The sequence below is a fragment of the Oryzias latipes genome, chromosome 15, assembly GCF_053564925.1.
Source record: "Oryzias latipes strain Hd-rR chromosome 15, Olatipes_Hd-rR_3.1".
Lineage (NCBI taxonomy): Eukaryota > Metazoa > Chordata > Actinopteri > Beloniformes > Adrianichthyidae > Oryzias > Oryzias latipes.
Genome location: NC_136251.1, coordinates 21,152,827 through 21,170,778, shown reverse-complemented (window position 1 = coordinate 21,170,778; position 17,952 = coordinate 21,152,827). Strand labels below are relative to the sequence as shown.

General features: G+C 40.7%; 1 protein-coding gene across 8 annotated transcripts in view; it reads left to right on the top strand.

Moving 5' to 3' along the window:
- The window catches only part of ctbp2a (C-terminal binding protein 2a), a 65,869-nt gene that overhangs the window by 23,038 nt on the left and 24,879 nt on the right, over positions 1-17,952 (top strand). For 2 of the 8 annotated variants that reach the window (XM_011484385.4, XM_011484383.4), the window contains exon 2: positions 2,857-2,990. The exons of 2 other annotated variants lie outside the window; for them this stretch is intronic. In XM_011484385.4, coding sequence (XP_011482687.1) covers positions 2,933-2,990 — 58 coding nt within the window. In that variant the 5' untranslated portion in view covers positions 2,857-2,932. Of the gene's footprint in view, positions 1-2,856; positions 2,991-6,073; positions 6,094-10,834; positions 14,034-17,952 lie in introns of those variants that run through there. 4 more of the 8 variants (XM_078932180.1, XM_078932179.1, XM_011484382.4 and 1 more) reach the window with 4 other exon arrangements.

Here is a 17,952-nt window from a genome sequence, read left to right as displayed (position 1 = left end):
CACACGGCATGACTTTTTCCCAAAGCCCTCTTGATTGTTGACACTGAAAAAGCCAAAATGCTTCCAAACATTAGCTTTAGGCGAAAGGCAGTGAGGTCTTCTCGGACTACTTGCAGTAAATGTGCAGCGTTTCCTTTGGGTTCTGATGCCTGTCAGGTGGGTTTTGCATGGAGTCGGCTGCGTGTCTGCTGACGAGATCAGATGAGAGTGAGGAGCTTGGATGCCAGACCAAAGCCTTGAACTCTTTGTCGGTTCCGGCTTTGTTCCCGACGCTCGTTGTATCCGCCTTCTATAGGAGAGTTCAAACAGAAAGATCCTAAGCGTTTGAGTCAAACTAATGTGAAATGTTCCACTTTTTTGGTTAATTATTGTGTAAAAATGCAATTTGTAGTTTAGATTAGTGGTAGTTTTTGTTTTATCTGAGAAGAAAGTAAAGTTTATATAAGGACATTGAAGGATCAACGACTAGATCCGCTTGTGACTTCAGAGTTTTGTGCTTTTACTGCACAGAGCCAAAGATGCGGGAGCTTGTCTCCTCCAGTCTATTCAAAGGCAAGGTGGTGTGACCCTCTGCTTGTTGAGGGGCTGTTTTCTGCTTTTCCTTTTGCTCAATTACTTCTCCTCTGACTCCCACATGTGGGTCTCCAGCACTTTGGCATGAAGACGTCCCTTTGTGGAGGAGGGAAGCCAAGGCTGAGCTTGACTGGTGCCAAACACTGACCTGCGTTTGAGTTTAAGAAAGAGACATGGATTTAGCGTTTTCTTTAAAGTCGTCTTAGCTTTAGTTCACTACAATCAAGCCACTTCAGGTGGAAATATCAAAACTGTAGCCTGGTTTTGCTAGAAAACATGTGACACAAGAATTTACCCATATGTCCAACTCTCAAAAAACAAAAGCTCTTTCATTTTTGGGTAACCATATTTTTGGGCTTACTGTACTGTAACAGCAAAAAAATACATAATATGATGTGTGTCAAATTCGATGCTTGTCCATAAATGTGTTATTAAACTAGACGCTCCCGTCGCTTACAGGAGAAGCCAACGTTAAGTTTTTAGCCTCATGAACGGTATAACTCATTTACAACGCAAGGAAGACTCGGATGACGTTGAGAGATCAGGTATATTGATTTTTAAGAGTTCTACAAAAGCATTGCTAAGCCCGTCTCAGGGTTCATGAGGTCATTTAGTCTTTTTTTTCTTATGATGATCGTTACATTCTATACTGCAGAATCTACGTCTAATTGATGGCACCTTCTGCGGTACGTCCATGTCTCTGAAATCCAGTCTGATGACTTGCTGTTCTGGAAAAGTCGGAGAAAGGAATAAATAAGAACAATAACACACACCTACAGTGTTCTTTAGTGGTTGTTAGTGGGAAACAACCGCTAAAGAGCAACCGGTATTTGGTTAAAAAAAAAAAAAAAAAAAGCATAAATTAGCCAATATTTAATTTTTCAAAATCACACGTAAGTCGCTCCTGATTATGTCGCACCCCTGACCAAAAATGTGACTTATATTCCAAAATAAACAGTAATCAAGCTCCGTCCAAGTGTGCAAACTGTCCCAATGTTAAAATGAACACAGAACATTCAAGGCTTCATCAGTTGAAACTTGAAACTCTGTATGCTTAACATATTAGGCAAAAATGATATCTCAAATTGTGAAACAGCTTTGCTGTTGTGTGGAGCGGCGCAAATATTTCACATTCTGTCATCAGACCAGCTTAAATTATTCATCCGTTTACATCATTTTATCTTCCTCCAAATCAGGGTGTCTGATTAAATTTACAGTTCATGATTCAAAAACACAGTAATACGGTTTATAGATTGTGAAATAAGAGGTACAGCTAAAGGGCCGCCCTTCAGTTTTAAGCATGGAGCGGAGGTTATAAATGCAAAAGTGCTGACAAACCTTCAGTTAAAAAAACTGTAGGAGGACGGTGTCACACTGTACTCATCCTGTTAGGTGATGTTCTAGTGCTTTCCTCTCCCTCCCACTGGCCCGCCCCTTTTCATGTCTTTTTTATTCTGCTGATACCACCTCCTCCTGTCTGCTGACTAACTGACCCACATTCCTCTGTGTGACTCGCTGCCCTTCATGCATGTGTAAGCCCACATTTGGGCTCGCAATTTATCGTCTTTGTGTGTGGGTGTGTGCGCATTCTTGCGTTGTCCTCACACACAGACATAGACACACTACACGCACACAAAGCTTGTAGTGTCCTGTACAATTCAGCAGGGGCCAGCTAGTTGTTTGTAAAACAATCTATCTTCTTCATAAAATTCTTATTTGTCTCCCAGTTTCATGTTCTGTTTGATTTGAGGCACTCTGGTTGCAGAAGTGCCATTCATCATTCTCTTTCCAAACAAAACTGCTCTCTGATAGAGTAGTGCTCCCTCTAGTGGAGATTTTCTGCAAGACACATCTTCCTTTTTATTTGTTATTTTTTTGCAGTTCCAAGATTAAATCAATCATAAATCAATTATAATTTTTCTTATGTGTCCACCCCCTAAATCCTAGATGAAATGCTTAAAACAAAACTCAAAACAAAAGATTCTGCTCCAATGAACATAATTCTAACTGCTGAGTCTGCACTTTTGTGGCTTTTACATCACAGCTGCAATTTGCACATCATACATATTTTATAAAAGTGATGCATGGCCTTGCATAATTTGGAACTATGTTAAACATTTCATTGTGGAGGGGGAACAGTGAATGGAAATCAGCGACTCCAGTAGAGATACGGAAAATTGTGTCATGTTCTAAAATGCACGTAAATTAATAATCCAGTCGTTGAGCTGAAAATATTTCTGCCTCAAAACTGTGCCCTAGTGAAAGTTTATGTCTGCTTTTCAGGTGTAAAGCAGCAAGTTAAGTTTGGTGGACTTCAAGACTTAAAGGCATACAGCAGAGGTTTTGAAACGGCGACAGGATGGCGCTGGTCGATAAACACAAAGTGAAACGACAGCGACTAGACAGGATCTGTGAGGGTGAGTGACAGAAAGTTCTCCGTTTTTGGTGTTTTCCAATTTGTAAAACTTTAGGAGCGTGGAAACCTTTGATTAATACAGATCCCCTTTAATTTTTTTCCTAATGGTTACATTTCTAAAAGAACAAGTAATCTAGGGTCATATCTCTTGTACTTTTCCAATTACCGGTAATTGGTTTACAAATTATAACCAATCGTCCTTTTTTTTTTTTGGTAAATATAATATCAACATTTAAAGAAATTTGAATTTTGTCCAGTCAATATTAGATACTTTAATGTTCTACGGGTAGGTATTTGTTTCTTTCGGGGAGGTCTTTGACCACACACGTGTAGCATAGACTGAAAAAAGTGAGTGCTTGCCTCCATCATCACAGTTTCTTCAAAGATTTAAATATTTTCATCCTGCTGGGTAAAAAAAAAGGAGTGAAATGCTTGTGGGATTTCCTGCACAAGTGCTTTTGTTGAGATTTCAGACTTCATCTTTGAAGAACGCCCTACAGAGAAGGGGCAGAGCAGGTCTGCTTGATGACAAAATGAGACTTAAGCTCAGAGTTAGCAGATTGCCACATAAATGAAGAAGGACCTTTGAGTCCCAGGAGCACTTTGATCGACCAGAGTGGATTGTAGAGTAGATTTCTTTTCCCTTTTGCTTTAGCACATTTACAAATGTGCGTCTGTTTTAAATGGAGAGTTACACAAATTAAGCCTTTACCTTTGTTTTTCCTTCTTTGAGCTCCACTGAATGGCTAGGGTTTTAGTCTGTATGTGTGTGCCCACACTTCCTGCAACTGTCACTAATGCTTGCCTACACAGTGACCTCTGGGTCCTAAATGAGCAATGTAAACATCTTTATGCACCTTTAAATGCTACCTCCACATATTTACCAAAGGCAAATCAGACTGTAGTTTATGTTTTTGCAATGTTTTGTTTACCAAATGCTTTCAAAGCAAAGTTGTCTTTATTATTTTTAGCAGTCGTGGACCTTCATCTCTATAAAGATCTCAGTCTCTCCTCCATGCAGGTCTGAACTACCGGTACACATTTTCCACCTGCATGGAAAAAGGTTTTGTGTACGATGTATATGTTGGAGTTACATACTTGGTCAAAATGAGACCCATATTCATGTACAAACATAAAATAAATAATTTTCTGTAAATAAAAATGGATTTAATGGTAAATATATGAATAACCGTTGATCCAAAGTGAAGAGTTTCCTAAAAATCTGTCTAATATAACCTTTAAGAGAATTTTCTTCACATCTTGACAGTTTGTCCATGAAAAAAACTGATTTCATGTAGGATTTTCTTTCCCTTTCCTGCAGAAAGTGTTTTATTCATTAGATTTGTGCAGTGGAGTTAATGATTTAGACTTGAGTGGAATTTTCTTGCCACACAGTATCAAATAGCATCACTGCACTTTGTTCATTTTGGAGAAAAATCATTCTGACATTTATGGAAAAAAAAATACACACACATTCACACACAAAGTGTTTTACAGATTCCTAAATGAAGGGGGTGATGCTGCTGTTTCCATCCTTAGAATGAGAGCCAGATGGGCTGTTTCAGAACTCCCAACCCACAGTCCCTCCTATGGAAACCCAACCGTTATTTATCTGTTTGTTCATTTAATTACATGCATAAAAAGTTTAATATTTCCTTCAAAGCAGCTGGAAATGCGGTGTCCAAGTATGTTGTCTAATTACTCTTTTTTTATTTTTCCCCAATGCAGTTGTTCTCCACAGCTGCTTGCAAAAATGCGTAGGAGAGTGTGAATCACAGTGGGGAACTTCAAAGATCAGAGGGCACTGAATCATGCCATGGCATTAAAATCTATTCGACCATGTAAAAAGGGTATTTCAGACCCAGAGGCTTGTGGCGTTCTGCACTATAATGTCACAGCCACCCACTATTATCTGTAAAATCGCCAGCATTGCAACTGAGGCTTAAAAAGAAAGAAAACAGCTTACGCTATGTGTATTTGGGGGGACAAGAACCTCTTGGAGTGATTGTGTTGCCGTCATGGGTTGCGCTTGGCTAGACTTCAAGACCGCCGTCTCTAATTTCCATTTATTTTCTGAGGAGAACTGTGTCAGTCCAATACTTGTTGCAGAGCAGAGCTCATTGATTAGATCTTTACCCATCGTGATGAGTGGCCAAGTGGGCCCGCCTGTGGCCTAAATAGCATCTGAAACAACTGAGAAAGAATGTTGTTTGTTCCCATCGAAAGTGGTCGCAGTGCAGAGAGTCTTTCCTGAAACGGTGCGTGAAACATCAGCTTTAAAGCTAATAGTCTTAGAAAAAAATGCAGTTTACAACCATAGAAAAAAAGAAGATAATGCATTTGAAGTGGAAATTCTTTTACATTTTTGATCCTCCTAGAGTTGGATGCCTTGTGATTTTGGGAGTAATTTAGTTAACTGAAAACAACTTGTGCAAATGCATCATTTATCTGCACCACAGTTTAGTCCCTTTCACCCTTTTTTAAAATATTTTTACATGTTACATTTACTTTCTGCAGTCAGAAACAGTCATTCTATCTGGTGAAATATTAGAGTAATACATAAAAAGGTTAAAAAAATATAGATTTTAGCTGTTTTATGAGGTTGCATGGAGATCAGTTCAATCTCATTAAGAATATTTTATCAGTAAAAAACTTCATTTGTTTATTAATTACCCAAAAGACTGCAGTTACTTAGCTAATGAGTCCATCATTTTTTGGTTGTGATGTTACCTTCCTTAATGCACGGTACGCTGTGTGAATGCTCCTTCTGTCGTGGGTTTGATCGAATGCCAAGAGGAGTGCGACTGCAATAAGGGAACTGCAACAAACATCTGTTGTGAGCATCAGTTCCCCGTACTTCCTCAACCCCTCCCTACTCTTTTCCTTACTCTCCGCTCGTCTGCGTCTCCTTCTGTCCGCTCCATCTGTGTGCCCAGCATGCTTTGGATCAGACGGCGGTGGCGAAGATGCTGCCTTTGCCGTTTAGCTAGAGCTCGCTGACTGATCCCAGCAGAGATTGGGATGTGAGGGTCGCTGCAATTGTGAACGAGGTCGCAGAGGCGTTTGCAGGTTGGGAATCTGTGCTTGGACGGTGACACCACAAGGTGGGGTAGTAGAAGTTACCCTGATGAGGTGTGTGTGTGTGATTTCTCGTTGTTCGTTCTTGTGACACAGATAAATAAACTTTATACTTTCGCATTTATGAGAACTGACTTCTAGAAGGCTAAGGGAGATAGGATCTCCTTTGCAAGAGTTTATTTATTTATTTATTTATTTATTTATTTATTTTCCAACTCTCCAGGTTGTAATCTCTGGAAACCACTTCTGAAGTCTGAGTGGGGCTTGGGTCCGACCCACCCCTCCTCCCTCCCTTGCATTTCTTAGCAGGCCTACAGGCATGTTCCATGCTCCTCATCAAAACCCACAAGCCCTTTATAGGCCTTTATAGGCCTTGGGGAGCAGAGACTTTAAAAAAGACATTAAAAAGTGTTATTTTTGGAAGAACTAACCTGGCAAATATAAATGTGCTATTATTATCATTTTAGAGCTTGATACATATATATATATATATATATATAAATGTTTTCTTATACTTAGATGCATTTGCCTGAACAATTTTTGAGCGGTCTTTTTCAAGTTATAAACTGGCTCCTGGAGAATTCATTTTGAGACAAAGCTCTCAGATTGTTTTAATGGCGTGTCTTTGAATGGGGTGAGATTCTGTATGCTGCTGTAAAACGAATAACTGATGTGAAAGAAAATCTGCAGGCTGCTGCTTTTATCTGTTCACTTCAGTCAAATTTTGCTATTTAGCATCATACGTTTGTCACATCAAGATCTTTCGCTATTCCGATGTGCACAATTGCCATTTAAATCCACTCAGGCTCATTGATTTGCATTCACAGTCCATTTGGTCTGTGTGGAGAGACAAATAATCCCTTTTGGAGCCACACACACACACAGCAGGTATGTTCATATATATGTTTTTATTTTCATTTCATTCCACAAGATTTTTCTTTTCAGCTCCCTTTCACTGCATCCTGCTACATCCTCATGCATAAGTCATTGTGTTTAACATTCAAATGCTGTCTTTGGGACGTGATGTGCTACACCGCGGGAGGCAGTTGCTTTTATTTATGTTTAGGGGCAATTTTATCTTTGAATAACACGCTTTTGTTTATTTTTAATTCATTTATGCACGCCAGACCAAGGCCAAAGATCTGGCAAGGGATTCCATGTAGATACAGACGGTAGAAACAAAATCAACACTGCTACTGCTGCAGCCTCTTAATGTGTAGACCTGAATAAAAAGGCTGTAGTGCAGTGGAAATGGTGATTTCAGATTTTAAAATTCAGTCTGTTGAATGTGAACCCTTACAAAAATGGGTAGTTTCCTCTTCTGTTGGATAACCTTTTGTGTTGCATGAGACAAGGATGATGACTGACTGTTGGGTGTCTATTGAGTGTTGTGTGTCAGATAAAACTCAAATTTATTGTTTGTTTTAACCACGTTTAGTCAGGAAATTCCTAAACTGTGTCTTTACCGGAAGTTTAAGTACCGGTTCATGTGCTTTCCATGAGACTTAGACATTTTTTTTTTATTTACTGCAGTCATCAAGTGCAACTCAGTTTACAGTCTTTACGCTGCTGCGGGGATGGTATTATATTTGCTCTAAAATCCCCAGCTTAATTCCTAAATCCCTCTGTAACAGTGAAGCTGGTACTGTGTGCACATTCTGGAAACTATGGCAAACGAAGGAACATCGACATTTAAATGTCATACTTTCCTTTTAAGACGCGCAATATCGCCGTATTGACTTTGTTGCCAGGATCAGATCAGCAAACCCCGAGAACACACCTGGCCCTTTCTCAATGTCTGAGGCAGACTTTATGGAGATGTATTTGTGATGTACTTAAGGTCTCCGGAGATTCTGGCAAGATGAGATAATGAAAGGAATCCAAGGGGTGTGTGGGGGAGGAGACTGCGTGTTTGACTTTGATATGGATGTAAAAATCCATGTGTGGATGTAAAAGTCAGCCAGCGAGGCTTTCTCCTAACCTTAAGCTGCTTTTGTAAAGTTTCAGTCTGACCATTAATCCGACTGTGCTATCTGCAGCCATCATTTCAGTGAGGAATGATGCAAGTATAAAAGAAATATGCTATGATTGACAGAACAAAGACCGATATCTGAGTGGCAGAATTTAAACTGTTTGCCTTCAACAGATGAGAGACAGTAAACTCTACCTGCGCAAATTAAAATGCAACTGAATTGAAAGTTTGAACGGCATTGCTGCTCTGATTAATATGTCAGAGGCTTCACTTTAAATTTCTGTGACAGTGTAATCTTGTGACGGCTCACTAACAGTCCTTTGACCTTTTGAAAAGTCTTACTGTCATCTGCCATATTGGACTGAACACAGCTGCTCTTTCCGAAGCAGTAGAATCTTTTGCTGCCATTCACACCTGATGCTGTTTTCGCATCTTGAAGGATCCGACCACAGTGGCTTTAGAATTCCATCCATGCATCCATCTTCTAAACCCACTTAATCCCTGTCTGGGTCATGGGGTTGCCTATCCCAGGTACAGCTTGCCAGTGCCTTGAAGGGTCACACAGAGACAGACAACCACACACATTCTCACATTCACACCTAAAGGACAACTTAAGAGTCCTCAATTTAACCAATGAACGATGTTTTTGGACTGTAGGAGGAAGCGATAGTTCCTGGAGAGAACCCACCAATAGGAGAACATGCACTTTTAGAATTTATTTCTTACATTTATTGATGACTGATCATGTGAACTTGTAGGTGTATTGTCTAACTCACAGTCATGCACCTAAAAACACCAGCTCCCCATATTGTTTCTAAATAAAAGAAAACCATGCAAACATACTGTACACACTTATGGCAGCAGAGCTTCCATGCAAAGGACTAGCTGGACCACCAGGAGCAATGAGGGATCCCCAAGGACACTTGAACACACCACTACGCTAAGAGAAAGGCTTGTCCTTTTTCCCAGCTCCTTTAAAAGGTTAGTTTTATAAAAATCAGTGGAGTCAGTGTCCCAACATAGAGATTCCAAAAAGCTTCCTTTTTCTGCAACATCATTGATAAAGGTGGCTCTGTCCTAAAACACACTACTTTAAGTGTTAAACGTCAGATGCTTGTTGCAGGATTTTTAATTCTCGTAACTCAAAGATCCTGTCAGTTCAAGGTGTTTCAAACTTTATGTTCCGATTTGTTTAGTTCGTTACATGAAGTTTTAAAAAGCTTTTGATCGTGACAGTCATGAGCACAGACATTGAACTTAGCAGCACTTCAGATTAAGTATGTATTTTTTTTCATTTACCTTCTATTTTATATTGCATCTGTTATGTCAATAAGCCTGTTCAAATGATTTAAAGAGCTGTAATGAATGTCACTCTGGCAAACTAGTAAGGTTTTAATGCCCGAATAATGGTACAGTTAAAGACACACTGATGTTTTTGTTGTGTTTTTTTTTCTGATGATGAACATACTGGATATCAAGAAAATTAAGCTTTAAATCGAACTTCTGAATATCTCTTTCTGTATGAAAAAGTTTACTTGTGACATAGAAAATACGCTGGGTGCTCCCTGCTCCGCTCATTCTCATAAACACATTGGGATGGTTGATGCAGGATGTGTTAGTGGCTTTGTTTCAATGGGAAGGCAGTCTGTTTATCGGTTTGCTGGTTGGGGTTTCAAGCCTGACAGTCCTGGTGTCATTGGGCAACACACCTATTTATATTCAAATGTAAATAAACGCAGACCTAGTCTCAACTGGATCACCATGGCCTCGCAATAATAAAAATCCAAACAGCTTCTTTGGTTCTGTCTGGACAAATCAAGGGTAGAGCCATCCATGCGTTTTGTTGGGCTCATTAACATCATTATTGTAACATGAAAGAACACAGATGAAAGGAAGGTGACAAGCTTTATTATTTATTTATGAAATGGTTTCTTATACAAAAAAAGATTATTCACTATTTATGGGCTTTCCTAATTACCCTCAAATATAAAAGCTTTCTTTTGTGAAAATTCTACCGAAGAAATATCTGAAGCTTTTAGTCAGCATTATATAATATGTAATCTGAAAAATCTCAAGATAAATTTAAAAAGGAGAAGACTCTGTCCTAAGGTTGCTGGTTTAGCTGCTATTATAAAAAGAACCCTCTCATCCCGTAAGCATATGTAGTTGCACACACATTCTTACATGAGTCCTTTCATGTTTTACTTTTTGAGACAAAAGGGTCAAAACCAGATTATGGTCTCTGAGCGTGGAAGATCAGAAGAGATTTAAAAAAAAAAAAAAAAAGCAGCGGGGAAAAGCCTTTCCTGCAGTTATGCACACATTAAGAGACATAACATATAGAACAATATTGTGCATTTATTAAAACAGCGACCCATTCTTTTGACCGATGACAGTTGATATAAGCTACAGTCTCCTAAAAATCTTAAACACGAGTGGTGGAGTTACTGATATGAATGAACAGTATAAACTATACCTTAGACAATAATATTAGCATTACACTTTTATTGTAACTCTTGCCCTTGATGTGTTTACAATTTTCCCTTGACAACTGATAACTGAGTGGTGAATTAAGTACAGTGTACATTTAAAAAGTTCTCTATACCTCCCACTTTGTAATTTTTATATTGTGCTGTAGTTATGCAAAAAGTGAGTCTGAGTGGTTCTAAATGGAGGAGAGTGAGGCAGTGAGGGTAAGCACCACAGAGTCATCAAGGACATTTCAGAGTGAGTTGGGCAGCAGTTGCGTGGTTGCTCTGCTTCAAGCATGGGGCCTGGGGGATTAGTGTCCAATCAGAGTGGATTTGATGTTTACTGAGAGCACATGGGACTTAGTTGAGAGGACCGTATTTCATTTGTTTTTAATGAAGCAGCGCAGCTTCATTGGCAGCCCCTCCCCGCGCTACCTATCTGGCAGATGTAAAACCTGTTGACGGCATCACATCAGCAACAGCATCCAGGTAGGTGTCTCAGAAGGAGGTGGTTGAAAGTTTTTTGGAAGGACATCAAAACCACCGGTATCAGCACAATCACCAGATTCGGTGCTATCTGGTTCATGTGACGTCACAGAGGGAAGTGGAATTAAACAGGCTTTATTTAGATGTAATCCCTCATAGCAATCGACAGAGTGAGTAAAATGTCCAACGGAGAGATAAACCATGCTGGATTAGTAGAAGCCCCTGCCCATTCCGACTTGTTTTTTTTTCTTCTTCTCCAAACAACTGCTTGGTGGCCATCTCAAACCTGCATCCTGTTTTTTTTACTGGAATAGGGAACCAACCTCTGCTATTGTGTGGTTTTGTATGATGTGGATCGTTCTGTGTGTGGTTTCAGCTTTCCACTAGAACAACAAGCCAGCATGACCAGTGATTAATTATTCAAGAGCTTCCAGCTTAAGAGGGAGACACCTGATAGCTCGGACTTACAATATTACAACCTGGTAACAGGTGAAACGGTGTACGTTTTCTGCTCTTGTCCTGCTTGTTCTTTTTCGTGGCTCAGTATTTTGGTACTACACAAGGAGACTTAACTTTATCAGAAAATTTTACGATCCTTTTTTTCCCCCAGAGTCTTTTTTGAGTTAGGATTTTCCACAATTTTTTCTTTTTGTGCCAATGCTTGTCCCTAACAAACAGTTGAGTCTTGGAAGATCCCACAGTTGGGACACATTAGGAGGGAATGATGGTCAGTGGGAAAGACATTGCGACGGAGTGTATGAGCAGCAAGCAAGATCAGTAGGGCGGCGGAACTCTCTGTCATACGGAGAGGGAGGAGGGTGGTACGAAGCTCCACCAGGGGTGCGTCCCCCTGACCTGGATTTGAAACGTGCGCCGTATTCCTACCAGGACGCACCCTACGGACAAATTTACACAGAGCGACACGATCCAAGAGGGCTACGAAAGAGCTCCGTTCCTGATCTAAACCACTACGAACGAACACCCATGGCTCATCGGGGATCTATTCCACATCAGGATTATTACTCTCATGACCCAGCCATGACTCCTCGGCCACCTGAAGGCTTCTACCGGTCAGATAACCATCCTCAACCACCTCATCCTCTGAGCAGGTCAGGCTCACACTTTGGAATGGCACCTGGGGCGCGGACTGTGTGGGATCAAGGTCAACAGGGAAGAGCAGCACCTCAAGCCCCTCCATCACCTCTACCTCCTCCCCCTCCACCAACTGCTCATGAGTTGAATCGAGCTTACAGGGAACCTGGTCCTACAGCTGTTACTAAAGTTATGCAAGATGGCCAACAGCGCTTAACATCCCGGGACCCATCACCGGCTCAATATGGGATGGAACATGTGTCTCCTCGGTATGCAAGTGAGCCTCCACCTTTGACAGGTCAGTCAGTCTATACGGATGTTGATGGCTGCCAATTGGATCCGCAGCAGGGTGCTACTTGTTTAGTAGTAGATCCTGCCAATCAAGGTTTGTTTATGAGACAAGAGACAGCCTCGCCTTATACTGTTCACCAGCAACAGCAACTGCAACAGCAACATTTACAACAACAGCAACATTTACAACAACAGCAACAATATCCGCAACCACTTCAACCGCAACCACATCCGCAACAACTGCAACAACAACAACTGCAACAGCAACAACTGCAACAGCAGCAGCTTCAACAGCAACAATTTCAGCAACAGCAGCTTCAGCAACAACAGCTTCAACAACAGCAGCAACTTCAGCAGCAACAGTTGTCTCAACAAATTCAACAACAGCAACTTCAGCAGCAGCAGCAGCTTCAACAAGACCAACTGCAGCATGTGCAGCAGCAACAGGCTCTTCCACCTCCACCCACCATCCCAGCATCTGATCCTAACCTTGCAATGGTTTCTCCAATTCCTCCTCCCCCTGTTGCACCTGCTCCAGTACAGACTGCAGCGGTGCTAACAACTTCAACTGCCCCTGTACCGGCCGCCCCAACTCCAGCTCCCGCTCCACCGGTTTCTCCACTTCCTGCTCCTTTACCTGCTCCTTCCCCTGCTGCTCTTCAATCACCTTTACCCGTGGACCCCAAAAAGTCTGTTGATCCGGAATTTCTTTCTTTGTTGCGAAATGAGGGCCTCTCAGAGAGCACTATTTCATCACTCATTCAACAGGGGTTTGACTCCACTAGTATGCTAGCTGTTATGGAGGACAACGATGTTCGCACTGTTGCACCCAACCTCGGCCAGGCTCGTGTGTTGTCTCGATGTATACACAACTACAAGCGACCCATCGAAGCTACTCCAGCCGCCTCTCGACCTCAGACACCCATGCGAGGCCGCTCCAATAGTTTTAGTTATCGCTCAGATGTTTATCACCAGCAGCAGCCCCACCATTTGTCACATTCTTCCCAGGCTCTGACTATGGATCCACAACTAATGCCCCCACAGACCCCAGGTCCCATGCAAAGTATCACCCCAAGGATGGGAGAAGTAATCGGAAGGAGGCCCAGTAGTGCCCCCTCTCAAAACCTCTTGGAGACCTCTGGGGCTTACACAGGCCAACCACCTCGTTCACCAGGACCATATGCAGGAGCCATAATGCCAGTTCAGTCGAGGCCCATGTCGGCGTACACTTCAGGGGTTGTAATGCCAGGGGTCCCTTTGCAGGCTATGCAGGTTATGCCTCAACACCTAACTGGGTCAATGCCCGCATTACCAGGATCCATGCATTCTATGTCAGGTATGCCACATCAAATGCCAGTATCTATGCCGGCTTTACAGCAGCCACCACAACAGGTTCCAAAAGCCTATTCTACCAATTACACAGTGCCCATGGAGCTAATGAAGAGGGACAGGAATATACTACCACTGTCACCCATGCATAGCCCTCACCCCAGTCCTCAACTTATACGTAAAGGTGGAGTGTCTTCGTCAGATAATGCTCTTGTCCCTGCGGGAGTACCTGTTCAAGGCCAAGGAACCTTGGTTGTTAACCAGAAGCTTACTCGACGTACAGGTCCACCAGTCATCGTGTCCACAATGGGCTCTCCTGACACAAGTAAATCCTTTTCTATTTCATTTAACTCTTATTTTTTAACAAGTCCTTTTAATTATATCAGTATATGATGCTTACTCTTTGAGATCAAACCAACTCATTTAATACTGAATGCACTGATATTTAGAGTGCACAGTAAGGAGGATTTGGGGGTTGGGGCACAGCTCTTAGCATTATTTTTATTGTTCATAGGAATTGAAGTGAATTGACCTGGTGTTCCATGTCATAATCTATTAGTTTGAATGCATTAATAAACATTTCATATTAGTATTTGTCCAGCTAGAAAAGTCTTTTTCAGTGTGCAGTGGTCCAAGCTGTGTTCAAACGAGGTTTGCTTCTGTTAGAACTGCATTTTAGTAGTTTGTGAAATTGTGTTTGTCACAAACTTCTCATGCTTAGGGGTGCTTTCCCCTCGTGTGCCTACTGTCTGCTAAGCCTAATGCTTTTGGTAATTTTATATTTTTTTGCAAGATTATTAAGCCACATGATGGCACTTGAAGCTCTACTTGTAGCTCTTCAGCCATGTATCATTGGAACAACTGCCTCTCTTGATGAAGTCCTTTCTCCTCTGGGCTCCACCATTTCTCCACAGCCCCCCAAGCCTCTTTTGTGCTAAACACAGACGTCTTCTTTCATTATGATAATAGGTACACCTCAGAGTGGCCTCAAAAGCTTTCAAACCACTCAACTCAACTTCCTTTTGTCCTGTGACTGTGAAGGTGCATCACTGATCTGCGCAAAAAACAAGATCTGACTGCTTTTTGCAGTTGGGTTGTAGTTTTTTATTTATTTATTGAGACTTCGGTTTATTTACATTTAAAGTCAGGGTCAAATGCATTCAGTCACTACACTGTGCTGAATCTCATATTTCTTTGCACTTTTACAATTTGTAAGAAGCTTAATATCAAGAGCTGCATTACTAATTATGGTCTTTTTAAAACATTTGATAGATTTATAAAAAATGGGATCTCCAATATTTGGGGCAATAACAATTGATATCCCCGTCCAGAGCAGCTCACCAGAGGCTGACTAGTATCATCACTGGACAGATAAAATTGAATTACCTTCCTGATGGCTGACTTGTCATTGTGTCATTTTCTCTGTGCAGGTTGTAATGAAAAGAGAGAGGGAGGTTTAATCCTTTAGATCCTCTATTTCAATGGCTGCACTAATCCATAGATAGTCTCATTTTGCTCTGACCTGCCTTAACTACTATACAAAGTCTGCAAGTTTAAACTGAATTGAAATATCTCTGGTAAACTTGGATCCAATGATTTAGGCAGTTATTCAAGTATGAGACTTTCAAGCTAAAGAGAGTATAGGCTTTTGAGATTCCCAATTTTTTAGGTATTAAAACAGGGAGGAATTTTTTCCAAGTCTTCCTGATACATTGTTGTGAGCCTACATACAGTTAGCAGAATGGACCGTATTTGCATGGAGCTGACATTTGTTGCGTTAGTAATGTCATCTCTTAATGGACATGTCCACAAAGCTGCTCTGAAAGCATATTCCTAAATTGTACGTTGCCAGGCAACATGGACTTTTTTGGTAATCGTAAACAGATTTGCTTCCATTAAAAGCATCTGCACATTAAAAAGAAATCTGCCGCTCTACCAATTTTCTTTATACTTTTAATTTCTAAACTAACCATAAGTTTGTATGATTAGTATGTTTGTATGTAATAAAAGGAAAAATGAAGGTCAAAATTATTTTCTTTAGTTTCCAAGTTTTTAAATTAATATATGAAGGCCTTTGTTTTTCTTTTGTGCCATCATCATATTACCTGACATAGTACACATCTCAAATAATTCATCAGGTGTAGCCCTGTGTTGTGTTCACCACCTGAACAAAATCCGCTTTGAATTAGCCCACATGTAAACACAGATGGCTGCCCCCACCCGCCTCAGTGAATGAACTCAGCCTAATGCCCTTGGGGGACATCTAACTAGTTTCAACTAACCCCCACCCCCCCAGCACAACATGACGCTTTGGGACAGGTCACCTTAACATCAGCAGAGACTAACATTGTTTTTTTTTTCTAAATTGGTACTTTTTGAAGTGTACAAGATGGTAAAATATCGTGATGATAGCCAAATCTACTATCGCATTTGTTACTTTTGTTTTCTCTGTGGAACATCACTTCCTTTTTACCCTTTAGGATAAAGGGTATTTTCAGACAGAGATGTAGTTCTTGGTGTTTAATTTAATAAGAGAAGCTGTTGATGCCTGACAGTCCATGTGGCCTTCTCAGAAAGAGGCTCAGTTTCATAAAATCGTTTAATCTATCTAGATTTTATTGATTAAATGTTTTTATGAAGATGTAGTTTTACCCAAAAAAGTTTTTTTTGCACGGCTTGACCTATCTAACATTGCTCATGTACTGATGCCATACATTTTTTACACAGTATTTAATCAAAATGTCCTCTCCTGCAGAGGATGTGGTGACTCGTCTCTTTGGGCTTAGCCGATGTGAATTCAGAGCCCTGCGTGACACAGAATAGCTGCAATCTTGTGCAGCGTTTTGGCTTGGTGTGATGGTGGGGGTGGGACGTGCCGTGTTCGTTCTAGAGATGGCAGATTATGTATTTACAGGGTCAGACCGAAAGCCACTGGCAGTTGTTGAACTGAGTGAGGGGATTAAAAGAGGGAGAGAGATGCAGCCTCGCCAGCTGAGAGATGATGATTGCTGGCCACATGGTCGAGATGGCGAAAGGGCGTTGACAGCTGTCAGTCAAATTCAGTTACCATGGAGACAGAGTAAGCTGGCAAATCTCACAAGTACATTTAGGGGCAAACAATAGGTCAGCCTGCACTTCGTGCGCTTTCTCTAATGCCAGGAACTTCAGCTGTATAGCTGCAGGTTTAGATGGCAGTATTTACATAATGTATGTTTATTTCCACCTTAATGTATTACTATATGAAAATTATTTTTTTTCTAGAGAATATTGGATTATGTCAAGGCAATTCTTTACTGCTGGAGAATGATGCTTTTGGCTAAATTGGTTGCATTTAATTTACATAGAAGTGACATAAATAGTTCAGTTTAGCCATTACGTATTGAATTCTATGACTTCACGTTCTTTATGATTTCATGTTTATTATACAATTAAAGGTATGAAGCCCATTGAGACGACTATTGTTGTAATATTGGGCTTAAAATTGATCAAATCTGACACGGCTACTTATCAGCTGCATTCGCGTATTCACAACAACACTCAATTTTGTTTGCAACACAAGAAGACTAGACGGATAGTGCTAAATAAACATTACTGTGACTATGCTAACTCCAAATCTTTTTAGTAACTTGTATAAAAAAAAAAAAAAAGACAGTCCGTCAACGCTACACGGTAACCGCATTTTGACAGAGTGTTGTGTACCTCTCAACATTGTTTCAACATCAGGAAGCACAACCAGAAAGAATCCATATATAAGACTTTCTGAATTATTCCAACAAACAGTGTTTGTTAATTTATTTGAAATCTGTGCACATAAGAAACACCCAAACGTTTCTCATAAAAGCTCGAGCTAAAAGGTTGCTCCATGAACTCCATGAAGTGTAAAAAGATTCATATAGTTTATGTGTTAGAGTTCTGTTCTTCAGGATAACTTGACTGGATCAACATTTTAAAATCCAGTTGCCCTGAAGAACAGAACCCTGCCATCTGAACCATTAACTGTCTTCTGTAAAATAAGTCAAACCAAATCTGAATTCAAATAGTTCGGCTTATTAATTCCTGACTAGTTGTGGTCTGCAAAGATGAGCTTCTGCAGGATCCGGAGACAATGTGACTCGAATCTCTACTGGAAAATCACAACCACTTTGTTAGGAGGATAAGAGCTCCCTAGAACCACCTTAAAGGAGTATTTTAGAAAGGTTTTCAAATGTGTTTCTAAACTGACTAATATAAAAGTCTGCAATTTC